Source organism: Haliotis cracherodii, unplaced genomic scaffold, assembly GCF_022045235.1.
Source record: "Haliotis cracherodii isolate W230 unplaced genomic scaffold, xgHalCrac1.p SCAF_7, whole genome shotgun sequence".
NCBI lineage: Eukaryota > Metazoa > Mollusca > Gastropoda > Lepetellida > Haliotidae > Haliotis > Haliotis cracherodii.
The window spans coordinates 39737364-39758777 of NW_027266330.1; the positions used below are offsets into that span (position 1 = coordinate 39737364).

Below are 21414 nucleotides of genomic sequence, written 5' to 3' on the forward strand. Positions count from 1 at the left end.
GCACCTTTGAGTCACTACGTACCAATATATTTAAACAGACATGTATAGCATTTAGTACAGTGATTGAGTTTGGTTTACACTTTCTTCAGTTAAGAAATAAACGACAAGTGGGAGTTGTTGACACTATATCAGTGCAGGGAGAATAAACCACGAGAGTCGTTTATTTCTTATATGAGATATGAACATGTGCACGCTTTTTAAGTATTTACCCTTATTTAAAAAAATGATGAAATAACTCCCTCAATAAAAACCAAGCTCGACAATGTCGGACGAGTCCATTTTAAGCACAGGTAGATATTCCCTGCATTTTCTCACAATCTTCACGTCGACTACCTGTACTTTTTCTCCCCCAACTGATTGTCATATCTTTTGGATGCGATCGTTCGGCCATCACATTTATCTGCGTTGCCCAGCGACATCTATTGGGAACAACTAACTAGACACTCCCCCCTCAAAAATAACGTGGTCCAATATACGACGTCATCAAGTTGCGAGCGCATGTTCGCATCTCCAGAAATGACGTCATGGGAGAACAACCTTTTTTTCGTGCAATAAACCACGCTTCGTTCTCCGTTGTCTGTTGAGATTAATCGCGTAGCTTTCTTGTATACGTATTTCAGTAATATTACATCAGCCGGATGTTGGAGTAAAACCCAGTGGGATGTTGTTTTTAGATGTGTTCAATTTGTGAAGTACGATATGGTGTTTGCAAAGCGAAAACCTGATTAGGGGAATTTTGGATTCAAACCACGATCATAAGTTCCTGGCTCGCAGAAGGGAAGCAACTCTGCATCCATGTCCCTAGCGCTTAAGAGGCCAAAGCTGTATAAAAGGGAAATAAATATTGATGATGGACTTGGTTTACAAATCAGACTTTTGTATTTGCCAAAGTACGTGATTGTTAATAGTGTCAAAGGTACATAAAGATGGCACCATATAGATTCCACAGCAGCAACCACGACAGAACAGATTCGCCCCAACAGTACAACACTGGGACATACGACACAACTCACACACTCAATATTCTCAAGCACAATTCAAGTTTTCCCATCTCCGAAAGTCCACAGGGGGAGAAGATACACTGCAAATATGTCCTGGTATTGTCCTAGCGTGTGAACACACACAGTGGAGAGGTCTAACTACATACTTCATACATATGCTTATGAAAGATTGCGTTTGTATAAAGGGCGTTCGTAGTTTGAGCTGAGTAAGTATGGCTGTATCTACCATGATGAGTCACAGGTGATATAAGCTGGTGATAGTGTGTGTGTGTGTGTGTGTGTGTGTGTGTGTGTGTGTGTGTGTGTGTGTGTGTGTGTGTGTGTGTGTGTGTGTGTGTGTGTGTGTGTGTGTGTGTGTGTGTGTGTGTGTTTCTGTGTCTGTCTGTCTGTCTGTGTATGTGCGGTGTGTGTGTATATGTGTCTGTCTGTCTGTCTGTGTGTGTATGTGTGGGTGTCTGTCTGTCCGGATATGTATGTGCGGTGTGTGTATGTGTGTCTGTCTGTCTGTCTGTGTGTGTATGTGTGTGTGTCTGTCTGATCGTGTGTGTATGTGTGGGTGTCTGTCTGTCCCGGTACGATGTGCGGTGTGTGTATGTGTGTCTGCCCGTCTCTCTATGAATGTATGAATGTTCATTCAGGCTATATATGTCTTTCAAACATAGGGTACTTATGAATCAAATATATTTTGAATCTTATGGAAAAGGAAACAAATACATCATGAGATAGCATGAATTTGTACACACCAAGGTGCACAGTTCAAACATGTCATGAGAGAGATGCAAGTGGTGATGGCAAGACTTGGCGAAGCGGGAAAGGTTATAGTCGTCCTTGGGCCATTAGTCTTGGTTTATAGTTCCCTCGTCGCTTAGCCTTATTGTAGTTCAACTCACTGCGTTGACCTTACTTCACCAAGTTTTCAAAACAGGTGCACAGCCTCGGAAAACACTGAGATGGATGATGCAGCCACTGCAGTGCAGGCTGCAGGCTTCAACATGCAGACACCCTGGCGTAGCAAAATGATCTATTCATGAGGCTGTTCTATTTGTATTAATGCAGTACATGAATGGATTTCAAAGCAGTGTCTATACCGGCCTATTCAGTCTGCGCCCCACAAAATGCCTCCGATGCAAGACTGTCTAATTGTATAAAGTATTCAGGCTGCTACACTGAGACTCGATGGGAGATTCCTCTGTCGTTCGGTGGAGAGGTGTAGAGGTCACATACATTTAAACACTTTCCTATTATCCACGAAACCTTGCTGTCACAGGAGACGGTATGGATAATTAGGATGTGACGCTGCGTCCTGACGGCCTGGTCTTCGTAGTGTCTCTCTACTTCATAAAGACCGAGACATACATGACCTTCAGGTGGTAGCCCTGCCGTGTTTCACTACCTTTGCATCGACCTATTTCAATACAAAATATACTTGCTTTGACGGTGAGAAAGCGAGAAGAACCAAAGTGCGCAATTATAGAATGTTGTTGATGGTCGTATAGCCACAGATATCAAACATGCAAAACCATCGTTGGCAAAAGGATCGTGTGGTAGGTTCACCGAAGGAATCTCACTTGTAGGAGGAGCTGTTCATAGGAGAGTTCAACATTGTGAAAATGAATTGGCTATTATTCTCTTGACCTAGTTCAATACTACCGGTGAATTAGTTGCTCCCACTACTTGGCATGCCACCAGTTGTACAGGAGTGAGTGAGTTGGGTTTAACGCCGCTTTTAACAGTATTCCAGTTATATCACGGCGTGTCAGCTTAATGTGGGAGGAAAGCCCGAAGTGATGCAGGTCTCAGACATTTACCACGTTGGTGAAACCCACGAGCACGGGTATGGCGCTGACAAACCTAGAGACATAATCGGGGCGAACCGGGATTCGACCCCACAATCATAGGTTTCTGGCTTGCCCAAGGGACGCAACTCTGCCCAGCGAATCGCGGCGCCTTAGACGACTTGGCCACCCGTGCCCCCAATTGTACAGGAACAGGTATCACACGACAAGCTAAAGTTCGCCGACTTTTGTTAACATTTTGAGTCAACATTGCGAAAATAGTTTGCAGCCAGTGTGTGAACCTCAACAAACTGTTGAAGAGAAATAAATTCGGTGTCTTTTCTCACTAATATTCAGGCCAACAATGGTGTAATTTCAAACTCGATTTGACGTTGGTCGCTTTCAACCGGATACAGATCGGATACTGCATAGAAATAACATGATGTTTAATAACGCCTGTTACAAAATGGCATATGTATTTTAGGGAAGTGAAGAAGAATTAACAACAACACATATTTGGTGTATAAAAACACAAGTTGCAAACGTATGTTGCCCGCATGAAGCCACATTTGGAAGATTGATAAATGAGTAGGGTGTTCTTCTAACTGATTTTATATTAATTGTTTCCCTCTTCATGCTGCAACACATTGTGCTGCACGATATCCAAGATACACAATTTGTATTAACATGGCCATAGTGTCTCCCCATCTGATGCAGTACGTGCATGATACAGCACGCATTGGGATGTAGACTGTTTACTACAACATGTGTTTGCTACAACATGCTTATAACAATATCTGTTTTACTGACCCGAGAGAGGATAAGCATAGGTTACTGGTTATCCTGCCTGTGTTTATTACTTTGGAGTTGATATCTATATCCACTAACGAGAAGGCATTAAAGTCTACACCTGATGCGGTCAGCCGTAATAAAATCCCTCATTTATAACTGCTTAATGTTCCGTGAAAAGCTTACATATCGTCTTAGTCTCCTTCGATAACTTCCTAAGTGTTCATTGAAGTACTCGGCCGCTAAGCGTGTACACAGGGGATCAGCTACACAAGAGTGATATAAGCATGTCTAAAGTATAGACATTGATTCTCCACGAACATCTGTAAGCCTATATAAATACACCATTGTTTGGTCTACCTCGTACCATTAATGTTTTTAGATTTTGATCAAATTAATTTCATACCTGTCTGAATAAATCCACATCCAATCGATAATAACGCATTGGATGCATAGATTAGACCACGTACCATCGATAATGTCCACGTCAAAAACACATTGCATGCTCATATAAGACCACATGCTTACCATCGGCCGCGGAATGCAATATTCATATATGCATTCCCGTCATTATGCATGTAGATTGGTCTAATGTTGGCGTTCAATAGGGCGTGTGATTTGGAACATAGTCTTCTTAATGACGTAAGCACATTAACAACTTTGTGTTAACACTACAGAATGTTATAAACAGACGTCCCTACATGACTTTATAATTACCACTGCAAACACACAGCACGTTGCATAAACACTGTCAGTTATACCTCCACATGCTACAACAGTTGCAGCACGCCACTGGTGCCTGAGTAGGATCAGTGTGCAACGTGTTGCGTGAATAATATAGAGTCGATAGTTTATTGTCTATGAAGCCCTTCGGTAGATATATATGAGCAATGTTACCGTTCTTATTATTTCCCGTTGTTTAATAAAGACATCTGGGAAAATATGTTTCAAACAGCAGCTGATTTTTATCAGGTTTTGTAAATGTGTTAAAGCATGTTTTATCATCAGACATTCCTCGTACATCAGCCGAGTGTCGTATAAAGTATTTGAAAGACAATAATACGACCGAAACAGAAACACATTTATTACCTCTATAAAGTTTGTCCTTTCTTCAGGCAGATGTAGAGTTACACGAAAGCACAAGCTTATATAGGCTACCCATAATAACTTGATAATTACAAAGGATACACGTCTGTCCTGAAGGGTGCAACATGTTGCAACTAAACGCCATGAAGAATGCATAACGTAGCTGTGGCTTCTGTGCCTAAAACATAATTAATTTAGTAACGTTAGCGACGTTATATTAGTTTCAGGTCATACGAAACTCTGAACAGCAAATATGTACTGTACATATCTTATCACACCGTTAGGTTGTTTGCATAGGGTAGATCAATAGAGGAAGGATGTCATATGTTTTCGCTTAGCAAATATTAATTGTTTGATACGTGCGACTCAAGTTTTCGTTTGATATGACTGTATTGTTGGTATATTTCCTTACCTGTATTTTCACTAACGTTCTGGGAATGATGGATTGCTAGGTGATGTAAACAATGACATTGATGCCTCACAATATTAATGCGAGTTGCCATACCTGTGAAATTTAAAACACTACATAATCAACAACTGGAACACGACAACATGGAGAATGTTAAGTTAAAAAACCTATGGCATGGGGTAACAGCAGCTATAATAGATGACGGCTTTCACTTTTCTCAGAAACATTACTATTTCCGCTTGATAAAACACACGGAATCAACATAGGATATGACATAAGTGCATCATAAAATGAAACAGGTCAGGTCAAGCGACGAAGATTGTTGAAGGTTCCAAGTGTTGGTTAACGATTTAGCATCATCCATAGCTAACCAGTGCTCACTGAGCATCACAAGGCCTGCTGTAACCGGACACCTTCACAATGCGGATGAAGGGTTGTGTGCTTATATTTATTTGCCAAGGTTGCCAAGGTCAAGGACGTGGTTGTAAGACACACCCATCAAGAGCACTAACTTACATTGTTCATTGGGACTTTTGTAGTGTGGTAATATCATCGATTCTGTGCCGTAAAATGCGACACCTTATTAAAGCGAGCAATCAATTGACACTCGGTTTGGCTTCATGTCTTGATTTCAAGTGTAGATGACGTAACATTAATAGAGGATGCGTGCACGTAACATCATTGGTTTATTTATCCAGCTTGTCAAATAAAACTAATTATTTTCAGTTTATTAAACGTGGCATTGTAAGTAAGCAAGGTTTCATCACGGCGGGTCAGATTGATGTGGGAGAAAAACAATGATGCAGGCCGTTCTACTGTTTTCCACCTATGGGTATGGTGCAGATAAACCAGGGATCATTATCAGGATTAGTTAGGGGCTCAAACCCAAAAGAAGCGGATACGTGCGCTACAAAGGGACGTTACTCTATCCAAGCGATCATCTGTGCCTAAAACGACCTGACCAACAAACAGCCCGCCTAAATCTAGACCCTTCGTAGTTGAAGTTGTTCCGTCTCTACAATAATACTGTTTTCTGTTGTTTTCAGACAGTGCCGTGGTTACGGAGGGCAACGTGAAGCTCATATTAGGACTGTTGTGGCAGGTGATTTTACGCTACCAAGTTGGACTGTCAGCTGTGCAACATAGGCAATGGATTCTAAAATGGATACAAGCAGTGATACCGCAGTACCGGGTTAGGAATTTCACCACAGACTGGAATGACGGGTTGGCATTACAGTGAGTAGATACACCTTGATGTACCATGTAATACACCTTGATGAACTAGGGTGGTACAGTGACTTGATGTACCATGTAATACACCTTGATGTACTAGAGTGGTACAGGGAGATGATGTACCATGTAATACACATTGATGTACTAGAGTTGGCATTACAGTGAGTAGATACACCTTGATGTACCATGTAATACACCTTGATGAACTAGGGTGGTACAGTGAGTTGATGTACCATGTAATACACCTTGATGTACTAGAGTGGTACAGGGAGATGATGTACCATGTAATACACCTTGATGTACTAGAGTGGTACAGTGAGTTGATGTACCATGTAATACACCTTGATGTACTAAGGTTGTACAGTGAGATGATGTACCATGTAATACACCTTGATGTACTAAGGTTGTACAGTGAGATGATGTACCATGTAATACACCTTTATGTACTAAAGTGGTGCAGTGAGATGATGTACCATGTAATATACCTTGATGTACTAAGGTGGAACAGTGAGATGATGTACCATGTAATACACCTTGATGTACTAAGGTTGTACAGTGAGATGATGTACCATGTAATATACCTTGATGTACCCTGGAGGTACATGTGGGTTGATGTACCATGTAATACACCTTGATGTACTGAGGTGGTACAGTGAGATGGTGTACCATGTAATACACCTTGATATACTGAGGTGGTACAGGGAGATGATGTATCATGTAATACACATTGATGTACTGAGGTGATACAGTGAGTTGATGTATCATGTAATACACCTCGATGTACTGAGGTGGTACAGTGAGTTGATGTTCCATGTAATACACCTTGATGTACTAAGGTGGTACATGTGAGATGATGTACCATGTAATACACCTTGAGGTACTGAGGTGGTACAGTGAGATGATGTACCATGTAATACACCTTGATGTACTGAGGTGGTACAGTGAGATGATGTACCATGTAATACACCTTGATGTACTAAGGTTGTACAGTGAGATGATGTACCATGTAATATACCTTGATGTACCCTGGAGGTACATGTGAGATGATGTACCATGTCATACACCTTGATGGCACAGAAAGGTCCAAACCTCCTGAACATGCAACCTTACGATGGATCCGTGTCACAGGGATCTGATCTCCATCACTATCGTAACCTGTAAATATGTCAATGAATTATTTAAACTTACTCAGATAGAAAAACACGATTGCTAAATTACAGTTATCAGGAGCAACTTTTACTTTTATTTTCCTGGAGTTAGTTGGAAGCTGGGAAGACGGAGACTAGGTGTCGTGAACTGTAGTGTAACATTGAGACAAGTCGAGGAGCGTTATGTCGAACATCAGAGGATCGAGGATACACATATATTCGTTATAAACAGGAATCGTTATAGCTGACCAGCACACACGTTACACACTGGTATCTACGACATAGTTCTCGACCAGACGGTCCTCCCAAAGATGAATAACGGTACATTCGAGATAACAGAGTTCTAATTACCAACAAACACATTCACACGACATATTGGTTCATTAAACAGTTTGGAGTAACGGGCTTTGAATGTCAGCATCTTTCTTGCAGCGCACTGCTGGAATTCTGCAAGCCAGGAATCTGCCCGAACTGGCATCACCTGGACAGAGACAACAAGTGAGTAGCGGACTACATGTTCTTTTCCCCGGGAACATCCGGGTTTGAATTGTCCTTAAGTAACCCACGCTTGTCGTAAGAGGCGACTAACAGGATCGAGTGGTCAACTGACTTGATTGTTGCATGTCATTGTAACCGAATTGCGTAGATCGATGCTCATTAGGTTTATCACTCGATTGTCTGCTCCAGATTGGATTATCTATAGACTGCCGTCATACAGTTTGGATATTGCTGTGTGCGGCGTTAAACAACGAACAAACAAACATATTTTTAATAGTCTGTTGAAGTGCAGGTATGTAGTGCATTATGCTACAGCTAATACCCATCCCTCTTAGATAACTGGAGAAACTGGTTTAACAAGAATGTGACCACCCATTGCAAGGGACAGATAGGTAACAGTTTTAAATGGCGTCGGGGGTACGGGTGGCCCATTCGTCAAAGGCGCCTCAGTTCGCTGGGCACGCTAGTAACATATGATCATGGGTTCGAATCCCGGTTTCCTGGTTTGTCAGCACCATACCCGTGCCCGTGGGTCTTACCAAGATGATAAACGTCTGAGACCTGCATCACTTCGGACTATTCTCCAACAAGCTGACACGTCGTGATATAACTGGAATTCTGTTCAAAGCAATGGCGTCGTTCGAAATAGCTTTTATCAGTGGAGGCCATGCATTTGAAAATACGCTTTCTATACAACCTATGCTTGAAACACCATTGGTATTAGGGCAGCGAACACAGTGCGAACACGGTTCTTCCACTGGAAGTTAGTATTGTTTTCAAATTTTCTTCGACATTCGCAAGTAAACACGTAATGTTGCCATCGACCGGGTCGTCACGCTCCACTTAATGTCGATAACTATCAATGCGATGTGTGCAGTACCTTCAGCCCAGTGAGATTAGTTCACAGAGGCATCATGTTAGCGTGTACTTGATGTTGACTCTCTAATGCAGCCTACCGTCACACCGTCAGTGAGTCATGGAGAGCCACATGTTCATAACAGTGGGGAGGAAAGGCAAGCTGACAAAGAGATGGCCAACAAGTATACCTTTGTCACTCTGGTATTTATTCAACCAACAGTTGTTAGTAACTCTAGGAGCATTATTAAAGGTGAACTTGAATGTGGTACAATGAAGGTCATGATGAAACCAACGTCACGGACACAATACAAAGGCGAACCTGGGTTCGGGCGGGGTGGGGACGGGGGGTGGGGGGTGGGTTGGGGGGGGGAAACAGATGTTCCATATAACTTCTGTCTAGAATAGGGGTGAGAAAGGGGGTTAGGTTAGGAGTAGAACAGTAATATGACATGGATGGAGCATCTCGCTTCCTACTTGGAGCCACGATCACGACAAAAATGTTAGGGACGAAAGATCATTGCCTGGACGATTTTATATGTGTTTTTTTTGTGAACAATAATTAATAGATGTAGACTGTGAGTGATTGTACGTCGTTTCTAGCAGCATGCTAAAAGTATGGGCTTTAGCAGCTGTACCCGGAAGGAAACAGAACTCGCGTCTTTAGTGTTTTCAGCGATCACTTCAGCCACTAGGCTACCCTAACACTCCTACGGCAGACAAATGAGGCATTTTTCGAACGTTTTGACACCAAATTCCATCAAAATTTTCTACATTTATAACAAACACAGTTAAGATACTGCATCATAGGACATTCATTTATGTCGATGGGTCAGATATTCAGAGATGAAGGAAATGAAAACATAAAAAAGTTTAATATTTTAGAAGGAATCAATAAAAATATTATATTCAGTGAGAGAGTGAGTGAGTTGGGCTTCACACAACGTTGATCAGTATTTCAGTTATACCAGACCATGTCAGTTTTTGTCTGGGAGGACACTCGAAGTGGGACAGGTTGGAGATGTTGGCTGGTGTGGTGCTAGCAAACCTAATGTCATCACCAGTGTCATTAAGGATTCGAACCCCGATGTTCGGGTCCTGGCATGACAAAGGGGCAGAACTCTGCCTAGAGATTTGCTGCGCCTTATACGACAGGGTCAACCGTGCTCCCCAAACAGGTATATTGATCCCAGGCTACAACGAACATACTGTTATGTTGTGGGAACCGGCGTTATGAAAGCATCACATGTGTCGTCATAGATCCATGATTCGAGATGCTGCGCTTTTTCTATGCATGATTAGCGTGTAAAGTTTGGAAAACACGTGAATATCGTGATAAGATTTAACGACACTGTGGTAACACTTGACTGATTGATAGTTTTGTCATTAAACATTGGAAACATCTCTTCTTTACGTACATACTCCTCAATGTGTTCCTACGGTTCGCGTTTCTTTTGGTGGTCAGTATATAATACAACGATGCTATCTCCCGTGGATGGCACAACATTAGCTAGGTGACCTGCTGACAATGATATCTACACACAGGGTGTAGTCTTAACTAAAAGGTCACTCGGTGGGTCAAGGACGGCCAGGGACGGTCAGATAGTGACACTGTAGCCAACATACTGTAACGTGAAGGGGTACAGAAGTTCTGTATGAACACCTGACGTCCATACGTAGATGTCCTTGACACAGGGTGGGAGCTTACCGATGGTCATTAATGATACAACACTTTATCACATTCATACAGCCAGGCTCTTTAATACTAGTATCGTCAATGACAAGGCAGCACTTACGCCTAAGGTTTCGTTTGCCTTTCTTTATGGCAGTGTGGGTTGTATATGTCGTGTCATAACGTCAATCCTGCCATAAGGGTGGATGCTAACGTGCCCTAGTCGGCTTTGTGTGGGTTGTATGTGTCGTGTCATAACGTCAATCCTGCCATAAGGGTAGATGTAAACGTGCCCTAGTTGGCTTGTGTGGGTTGTATATGTCGTGTCATAACGTCAATCCTGCCTTATGGGTAGATGTAAACGTGCCCTAGTTGACTTTGTGTGGGTTGTATATGTCGTGTCATAACGTCAATCCTGCCATAGGGGTAGATGTAAACGTGCCCTAGTTGGCTTGTGTGGGTTGTATATGTCGTGTCATAACGTCAATCCTGCCATAGGGGTAGATGTAAACGTGCCCTAGTTGGCTTTGTGTGGGTTGTATCAATAAGCAGTAACACGTCGCACAGTCACTAACACATTATGTTATTAACTGTTTCCCTTACTAATTACTACTATTCACAACTGGTTAAGTATGAAATACGTTAATGTTCTCTTCAAAAGAGTATGGCGAGGATATCTTGTAAAAAATCACTTCTATCAAACATTCACTTTTATCAAATCAAGTAGAAGCTTGAACAATGTAACTTGCCGGAGGTGTGGAGCCTTTGTTAAGTACAGATAATGCCATTCCAGGAGCGCAACTCTCCGTCATGGCGGAATGTGGATATTCCAGCGAACAGAACCGCCTCTGTAGGAGGCAGATGTAGGCTGGAGCATATTGTATACATCAGAACCACTCACTTAGAACTAAGTTTTATACACTTCGTGAAGGCTTGTAGAGGTCGGATATGCCAGCGTTATCACTTCCCCCTATGTGGAGAAATGGACTTGTCTGTTATACACAGTCGACCTGTCGTCACCTGTCATTTGTTTTTCAGAGGAAATAAAATTGCAAAAGCTATGTCATATTCATGTCGAGTTTATTTTAAGATAGTGCATTAAACGCTGGGGTAGCTGTGTGCCACGGCAAGGGGTCGGTGGAAGATGCAGTAAACCCTATTTAAATAGTCTCAGACGTACGGGGTACACTGGTGGGGTGTTCTAGCTTGGCTTATACCAAACAGAGTTGTCCACCTTGGAAACACGTTGAATAAAACTTCAGGCAGGGTCTGCAACCTTACTAGGATGTAATTAATGAATGCAAAGGTGCACAAAAGCGTGCAACATATACACCAATGGTCCATACATAGATGTATAGATAGACTAGGCCGATTGATGAAGGAAATAATGGGTGAATTCATGAATGAATTCATGAATTAACTAAATAATCAATTAATGGATTATATACAATGTGTAACATGATTTGGCACTGATGACGTAAATTGACCTGCAAAATGTGGCCAGCTGATTTTAAGATCGTGTTGTATACTTTACTTAATTAGTTTAGGATAACCACACGGAACTGTAACAAACAAACTGCTGGTGTCCTGTAGATTAAACAACTGTCGCAATGCCATGAAGCTGGCGAAGCAGCACTTTGACATCCCCCTGGTGCTGCGACCAGAGGACCTGTGTTCCCCCGAGCTGGACGACCGCTCCGCCATCACCTACCTCTCCTACTTCATCCGACTCAACGCCCCCGGCTACGTCGCCACCATCGACTGTGTACAGAAGAGGATCAGGAACAGGACCATCACCAATTTCACGGTAAGAAGGGAATTGGGTGTCAGCTTGTGGGAGAAATGGCCCAAGTGGTGAAGATCTTAGATATTTACAACTTTGGTGAAACCCACGTGTACAGGTATGGTGTTGACAAACCTAGAAACTTATTCACGTCGAATTTGGGGATTCGAACCACCGATCATACCTTTCTGACATGCCTAAGGGTCGCACAGCCTTATGCAGCGCCTATGCCTGGATATCACACTTGTCCGGATTTTTCGCTGACATCACATGGACTTTCCTCCGTCAGTATGTGCCCGTGAAGATCCGGGGTAGAATAGGTCTTCAGCAACCCATGCTTGCCGTTAAAGGCGACTATGCTTGTCGTAAGAGGCGACTAACGGGATCGGGTGGTCAGTCTCGCTAGCTTGGTCGATTCATGTCATCGAACCCAATTGCGTGGATCGATGCTCATGATATCAATCACTGGATTGTCTGGTCCAGATTCGATTATTCACAGACCGACGTCATATAGCTGAAATAATGTTGAGTGCGGCGTAAAACAACAATCAAACCAAACCAAACCAAATCCTCAGATTGTTGACATGTGCTGATTTAAAGTAAAATTATATGATTCTCTTTAAGACGACTCTCGTGATAATCTTATCACTACTTCTTACACTAACAAATCAAGAATCATTAACAAGGAAACTCTGATTCGCTGTGCAGAGTTGCGTCCCTTAGGCAGACTAGAAACCTATGATTGTGGGTTCGAATCCCGGTTCGCCCCAATTATGTTTCTAGACTTGTCAGAACCATACCCGTGCTCGTGGGTTCACCAAAGTGGTAAACGTCTGAGACCTGCATCACTTCGGACTTTCCGCACACATTAAGCTGACACGCCGTGATATGACTGGAATACTGTTAAACGCGGCTTTAAACACAACTTACTCACTCACTCAAGGAAACTCTGGGATTCGAACCTAGGATCAAAGAATTCCGGTACGCCCAAGGGAACCTTATCTACACAGCCAAATGTGAAGCCTTAGACCCAAGGGCGACTATACTTGTCTATTAGGATGAGTGGGCAAGTGGTACACCCACAGTATTACATATATTACACCTCATAAACTAGTGGTTGACAGTATGAACAAAGATACCAACGCTGAGACCTTGTCATTCTTTGAGGTTAGTTGTTCGTCTGTGCCTATCTATTCATGGTCTCTTAAAACACTGACATTCAGAGGCATGTTTCGACCGCCGGAATCTTCAATACAAGCATTATACAGCTGTACTCTCATGAGAATAACTTGAACATATACGCTCATGTTCTTATTGAAATCTTTCACATACATTAGAAATATTTAGATTAAATTTGTTTTCTTAATCACTTTTCTGTATTCTACCGCTATACAGTTTTAATGATAAAAGAAACATTGTGAGTAAACTACCTGCCTCTTTGACTCTTACCTGTACACGTTGTAAGACCTTGACATTCAGCTGTCAACTGACGGAAAATGATTGTGTTGAACTGCCAGAAAGGTCGTGTAATGATTTATCTGTATATCAATAAGATACAAGTTTATTCATAGAGAAATATTCAGTAATGTCTTACCGAAAACTCCGCTTTCAGAGCTGAAATAATACGACTGAATAAACCGATCTGGCATGCGTAACCTTTCAGTCTCTTTCCTTTAAAATATTCAAATGATCCGGAAGCAAATATTCAGTCTTGTATACAAGTGAAAAACAGCAATCCTTCAAAACGGCTCCCACAAAGCGTGATCTGCCTCTGGGCTAAAGCTCTATAGCTAGGTGTCTCCGACTGGTAATATTTTCCCTACACTACTGTGTGTGACAGCTAGTCGGGTTTGAGTCATCTTTTATGAGAAATTGCATTTGAATATCAGGCCTGCCTTGACAAAGGTGTTCCCACCAGTGATCGTATGCAATACACATTCAGGGAAGGGAGTATACGAAGAATGCAAGCTTGATATTTGGCCACAGTGTGTTGGCCGATGTCAGCGGGAATGTTTTCGTACGATTATGATTCTGACGAGGTGGAATCTCTTCCTCAGACCGACTGGCACGATGGACGAGCCCTGTGTGAACTGGTCAAGGTGTCCGGAGGCCCAATCCCGGGGTGGCCGGAGTTGAGAGGGCCGTCTGTCCAGACGCTACAACAAGGTAAGCTTCTCCGTCCGTGTCTGTTAATAGAATTCTCACAAAACATGACAGTACTAGTTCCATGAACAATACATGTGTCTTTTGACTACAGATTGTGGCGTTGCTTTCAGCCAGGTGGTCCCGTTACGTTAATGTGATCCGTTAGTGAATGCCACGTGGTAAAAAGCCCTTTGTATTTTTAGATCTGCTTTATAAAGAGAACGTGTACAACAACTACTTTCCCGACTTGCATAATGACAGCCATGTACTGCATATAATTGATCGCATTGAAGTACGACATTTGGGGGCCATGAGGCGTTGTTGAGAGGGTGGTGACGTTGTGTATGTTGTTCTTCAGGCATAGAAGGAGGGAGAGATTTGGGAGTGGAGCCCCTCCTGACGGCAGAGGAGATCCGAGAAGAAAACCAGGAACATCTTGGCATCATGGCATACACGGCTCAGTTCCTGCCCTTCACACAAGTCGTCACCAAGACGGACCAGAACCTCTCCAGGACGGATTACAATGTCAACAAGGTTGAAAGAGCCAGCTATAACACCTCAACATCGGAAAGGAGAAACTACAATGTCTCAACAACAGAAAGGAGAAACTACAGCTACGGGAAGGCGGATCACACAGATTATAACGTGTCAACAAAGATGGACATTAATCAAAATAGGGTAAGCACTGGAAGTTGTGAGTGTGTGAGTGAGTATTGTTTTACGCCACTTTTGGCAATATTCCAGCCAGGGACACCAGAAATGAGCTTCACATCGTGTACCAATGTGGGGAATCGACATGACGAGCGAACGCTTTAACCACGAGGCTTCCCCACCGCCCTCGTAAGCATGGGAAGTAACACAGAAACATTGCAGAGTAGTTTCGGGTGTATTTAGGTCAACTCGGTATCGTTGTGCATATACCAAACTGCTCCGCGTGTTTTTATACGGGGTTTGTTAGACATGGTGGATTTGATATGTTCCTTGTGTTCTGCGTGTTTTGTCTGATAATGGTTTGTTGTTTGTCTGTTTGTTGTTTAACTACTCAATCAGCAATATTCCAGCAATATGACGTCGATCTGCAAATAATCGAGTCTGGACCCGACAATGCAGTGATTGATATCATGAGCATCGATCCACGCAGTTTGCATACGATGACATGCCTCAACCAAGTTAGCGAGCCTGACCACCCGTTTGTCGCTTCTTATGACAAGCAAAATCACCTTTTACGGCAAGCATGGGTTAAAGGAAGACCTACTCTACCCCGGATCTTCACGGGTCGTCTGGTCATATTTGAGGTGCTGTACTATGTGTGCATCATGAGCTGATTTTTATCATTATCTATACGATAAACGTGGTTTGTTTGATAGACTTGGCACTGGGTATGTATGTTATTAAGTAACATCAAAGTCAATCCATATATTGTTTCTACATGTCTTTTTGTGTCCTGACACGAAGCATATTTATAGTTAGAACAGGAAGAAACGGTCTCCTCTTGCTGTGTTGTGTGTTCCACTATTTGCAGGGAGTAAGTCGGCATGCAGGGTGGGTTGAACGGACGTTGGGCGGCATGCAGGGTGGGTTGAATGGGAGTAAAGTGGCATGCAGGGTGGGTTGAATGGGAGTAAAGTGGCATGCAGGGTGGGTTGAACAGGAGTAAAGTAGCATGCAGGGTGAGATGAACGGGAGTAAAGTGGCATGCAGGGTGAGATGAACGGGAGTAAGGCGGCATGCAGGGTGAGATGAACGGGAGTAAAGTGGCATGTAGGGTGGGTTGAATGGGAGTAAAGTGGCATGCAGGGTGAGATGAACGGGAGTAAGGCGGCATGCAGGGTGGGTTGAATGGGAGTAAAGTGGCATGTAGGGTGGGTTGAATGGGAGTAAAGTGGCATGCAGGGTGGGTTGAATGGGAGTAAAGTGGCATGCAGGGTGGGTTGAATGGGAGTAAAGTGGCATGTAGGGTGGGTTGAATGGGAGTAAAGTGGCATGTAGGGTGGGTTGAATGGGAGTAAGGCGGCATGCAGGGTTGGTTGAACGGGAGTTAGGCCTTATGCAGGGTGGGTTGAATGGGAGTAAAGTGACATGCAGGGTGGGTTGAATGGGAGTAAAGTGGCATGTAGGGTGGGTTGAATGGGAGTTAGGCAGTATGCAGGGTGGGTTGAATGGGAGTAAAGTGGCATGCAGGGTGGGTTGAATGGGAGTAAAGTGGCATGCAGGGTGGGTTGAACAGGAGTAAAGTAGCATGCAGGGTGGGATGAACGGGAGTAAGGCGGCATGCAGGGTGAGATGAACGGGAGTAAAGTGGTATGCAGGGTGGGTTGAATGGGAGTAAAGTGGCATGTAGGGTGGGTTGAATGGGAGTTAGGCGGTATGCAGGGTGGGTTGAATGGGAGTAAAGTGGCATGCAGGGTGGGTTGAATGGGAGTAAAGTGACATGTAGGGTGGGTTGAACGGGAGTAAGGCGGCATGCAGGGTGAGATGAACGGGAGTAAAGTGGTATGCAGGGTGGGTTGAATGGGAGTAAAGTGGCATGAAGGGTTGGTTGAACGGGAGTAATTATAAGGCGGCATGCAGGGTGGATTGAACGGGGGTTGGGCGGTATGCGGGCTGGGTTGAATAGAAGTAAAGTGGCATGCAGGGTGGGTTCAATGGCAGTTTGGCGGTATGCAGGGTTGGTTGAACGGGAATTAGGCAGTATGCAGGGTGGGTTGAAAGGGGTATAAAGCAGTATGTAGTGTGGACTGAAAAAGGAGAAAGGCGGTATGCAGTCTGGATTGAAAGTGAAAGACAGTATGCAAGGATCTGAATATAATCATCTGGCGAGAAACAGGGAGTGGGGTCGTCATATCCGTGTAAGATTTGATCTCATACAAGCCAGATTTATGCATACATAACTGCCACGCAGAAGTTCACACACATGGATAAAAAAACAAACAAATATACTGCTTGCACGAAATCTTCTTGCAGACATCTTCCCGAGGCAAGAGAGTTAACTGACTTTAACTGGACTTTTAATGTCAGTTAACTCTCTTGCCTCGGGAAGATGTCTTTACACCATAGGATTTCAACTTTAACCTCATGTGTATCGATGATAGGTTTCTGTTTGACCATCTCCTTTATCATAGGATTTCATCTTTACCTCATGTGTATCGATGATAGGTTTTTGTTTGACCATCTCCTTTATCATAGGATTTCATCTTTACCTCATGTGTATCGATGATAGGTTTTTGTTTGACCATCTCCTTTATCATAGGATTTCATCTTTACCTCATGTGTATCGATGATAGGTTTTTGTTTGACCATCTCCTTTATCATAGGATTTCATCTTTACCTCATGTGTATCGATGATAGGTTTCTGTTTGACCATATGCATCTCCACTAACATAGGATTTCATCTTTGCCTCATGTGTATCGATGATAGGTTTCTGTTTAACTATCATAGGATTTCATCTTTACCTCATGTGTATCGATGATAGGTCTCTGTTTGACTATCATACGATTTCATCTTTACCTCATGTGTATCGATGATAGATTTCTGTTTAACTATCATAGGATTTCATCTTTACCTCATGTGTATCGATGATAGATTTCTGTTTAACTATCATAGGATTTCATCTTTACCTCATGTGTATCGATGATAGGTTTCTGTTTGACTATCATACGATTTCATCTTTACCTCATGTGTATCGATGATAGGTTTCTGTTTAACTATCATAGGATTTCATCTTTACCTCATGTGTATCGATGATAGGTCTCTGTTTGACTATCATACGATTTCATCTTTACCTCATGTGTATCGATGATAGATTTCTGTTTAACTATCATAGGATTTCATCTTTACCTGATGTGTATCGATGATAGATTTCTGTTTGACTATCATAGGATTTCATCATTACCTCATGTGTATCGATGATAGATTTCTGTTTGACTATCATAGGATTTCATCTTTACCTCATGTGTATCGATGATAGGTTTCTGTTTGACTATCATAGGATTTCATCTTTACCTCATGTGTATCGATGATAGGTTTCTGTTTGACCATCTCCACTAACATAGGATTTCATCTTTACCTCATGTGTATCGATGATAGCTTTAGATTACCTTATATATAATTTCAACGTTATCTGAGGTGTATGGGATGATAGCTTGAGGTTCAGCCCAACATGTGTTTTGTTTCAAAATAGCAGTCATATTACAAACGCACAATACAAATTAGGTGCCGCTATTTCGCCATGTCTTGAAGGGCACTCTATATACTGGCCGTCATTTTACCCAGATACATTTTAAACACAATAAGATCAAATATATTCAGCTTGTGTATTTATACTCACTTGGGAGTTCACATAATCGCTATTCGTTCCTAAACTGATCATAGGAAACCCTAGCCTCACAGTATTTCGACGGAGGCGTTTGAACGACGGACGAATTCTGTCGTTAATGATAAAATGAATTGGGTCAGTTGTGTATTTTGCGGAGGTGTTTTGTTAGGTCACGTGATATGCATTGACACCGGCAGACATTCAGGCCGACAATATCCAAGTGATAAATACATGTATACAGGGAGGTCTGGTTTGAATAGAAGAGCCGAGTTTACTGTCGCACAGTCAGCTAAACGTCTTTATTCAGCTGTGCTTACTTTGCTGGTATGCTTGTCAATAGTGAAGGTTTCGTCAAAGGACTTGTTTAGGCTACGACAGAAATGTGCTGAACAAGTTTAATAACGAACCACTTACATGTGTTCTGTGATGTGCATATAACAACGTTTCATGTTTACATTGTGTCGATAGATGTTCTTACATGACAATGTTACTTCTGGGAAGTTATTTATAACTCGTTGCAAAAGAAACAAGATATTGTTTTTGGAGAAAGTAGAAATATAAAACGATTATCCGTCTCGATTATCAGGCGAAACAGATTCCATTGGCGGTAAAAGTTTAAATAGTGGTGAAAAGTGTATAACTGTACAAGGCTAAGTATGTCCTGCTCTAGACTAACACTAAGTCTTTGAAAGCATTTCCTCAAGATAATTGTATTTTTTTCTTCAAAAGAACTTATCCTCTTCTGCTGTTTTCATATCAAGGAAACTAGACTTGGTTTCATTTGATCGAGACTAGACTAGGCTTTTAGTATTAAAAAAACATATATAAACTAGTATATAAATTCAAGAGTAATGGCGCAGGACATGTCCTGCTACACCGATATCACCTGCCTTTCACACAATTTGCATTTAAAAAGTAATTGTTTGTTTAATCTTGAATAAATCTTTGATTTAGTATCATTATGGGTACCTGCTATTTTTCACATAATGAAACATGTGTTTAATGGATGAACAGCAGAAAACCAAACGTAAACATTTTCCAAGATAATTGAAGGTTTCAAGTTTCATTAGTTTCTCGAATATTTTTGGAAAACTACAGTAATACATGAATATATATTTCTCGCGTCAAAAATATACACCCGACAAAGCATTAGGTAGCTTTCTTCCTAACGAACAATATTGTGAAATTGTTGATTCAACGTGAGGTAAACCGCCCACTCTTCTGCGTGGTTTTTTTTCTGATATTTTGTAATATTTCTATATATATTTTTCAGTTTGTTTACACATTTCTCTGAAATCCTTACTCATTCGTACTTACCATAAACAACTATCACGTACGATTAATTTAAACCACACCAATTGTGATAAAAATTATATTTTGATTTGTAAATTCTGTTTAGCGTGTAAAATATAGAGCCAACCATCCTAATAACTGTTCCTAAATCGCCGTTTTACTTGGGAAGCCAGCTACTAGAGTTAAAATAGGCCTTATGCAACCCATGTTTGTCGTAAGAGGCGACAAACGAGATCGGGTGGTCAGGCTCGCTGACTTGGTTGATGCATGTCATCGTTTCCCAATTGCGTCGATCGATGCTCATGATATCAGTCACTAGATTTTCTGGTCCAGACTCGATTATTTACAGACCGCCCTGACATAGCTGGAATATTGATGAGTGCCGCGTTAAACATCAAACAAACAAATATACGATATCAACACACCTTGGTAATAAAACGAATCATGGCCTTCGACTCGTATCATTAAACACGTTCATATGGATTTTAGTACCTTACCTTAACTTTATCTGCCGCAATAGCACAACCAATACTGTAGTAGTCCTTAGTTGAATTTAGTGGGGTGTCACTCCATATCTCTACAAAATGATCCTTCCTCAAACATCAGTAAACACGCATGTCAACATGTGACGGGTAATGTATACTGACTTGCATGTTTTCATCAATTCAATAAGGTCAATCATTTTTCATTTAAAGACAAGATCCCGAAGGGAACTTGATCGTAGAAAGTTAAGAAAGAAGTACGCAGCTCTCAACAATAAGACTTACACACGTACCTCACATGACGGGTTGTCGAATCGACCATCTCTAACTGTGTGTTGAAACAAATAATAAAACAAGTGGTCACAACGACCAACCAGATAACACCATTGACGAATGCCACACATCCACATTTTTGTGTCTGCGTTACGGCGATGTCCATCAGCTTCCATGACGTCACGGACACCAGCTATGTCTTGCTACTTAAACTTCTAATCTTAAGGTGGGGACAGTGTCGAGCTACAGCAGGGATATATATGTAGCAGGTCTCATGTGCAAGGATACCACCAATGACGTTTTAAGTTAAAATTCATAAAGGAGTGTGACCAGTATATAGCAAATATGACCATCACTGTACGAGACCCACAGATCAAGAAGGGGGGTGTACGTCTCAGATTGCCTCTGATGGATGTACAGTCGGAAAAGATGCACATGGAGGAACATCACAAAGAAAAGAACATGGAAATACATATGGAGAAACACATGGAACAGAATGTATCTGAGAACCACATGGACCGTGTCATGACAGAGAAACATTCTGAAATGCGGCAGTCTGATCGTCAACTGGAGGAGATGCACTTGGAGACCCAGGTGCTGGAGGAACACCACACGGAACATCACACGGAACACCACATGGAACACTTCCACACACA

The 21414-nt window shown here is 42.2% G+C and overlaps 1 protein-coding gene across 1 annotated transcript in view; it reads left to right on the forward strand.

Moving 5' to 3' along the window:
• Positions 1-21414, forward strand: part of LOC139447155 (filamin-C-like) — a 56371-nt gene that overhangs the window by 19324 nt on the left and 15633 nt on the right. Inside the window, exons 2-6 of the mRNA XM_071228343.1 lie at positions 6107-6296; positions 7874-7939; positions 12060-12273; positions 14307-14415; positions 14753-15072. Coding sequence (XP_071084444.1) covers positions 6107-6296; positions 7874-7939; positions 12060-12273; positions 14307-14415; positions 14753-15072 — 899 coding nt within the window. The remainder of the gene's footprint in view (positions 1-6106; positions 6297-7873; positions 7940-12059; positions 12274-14306; positions 14416-14752; positions 15073-21414) is intronic.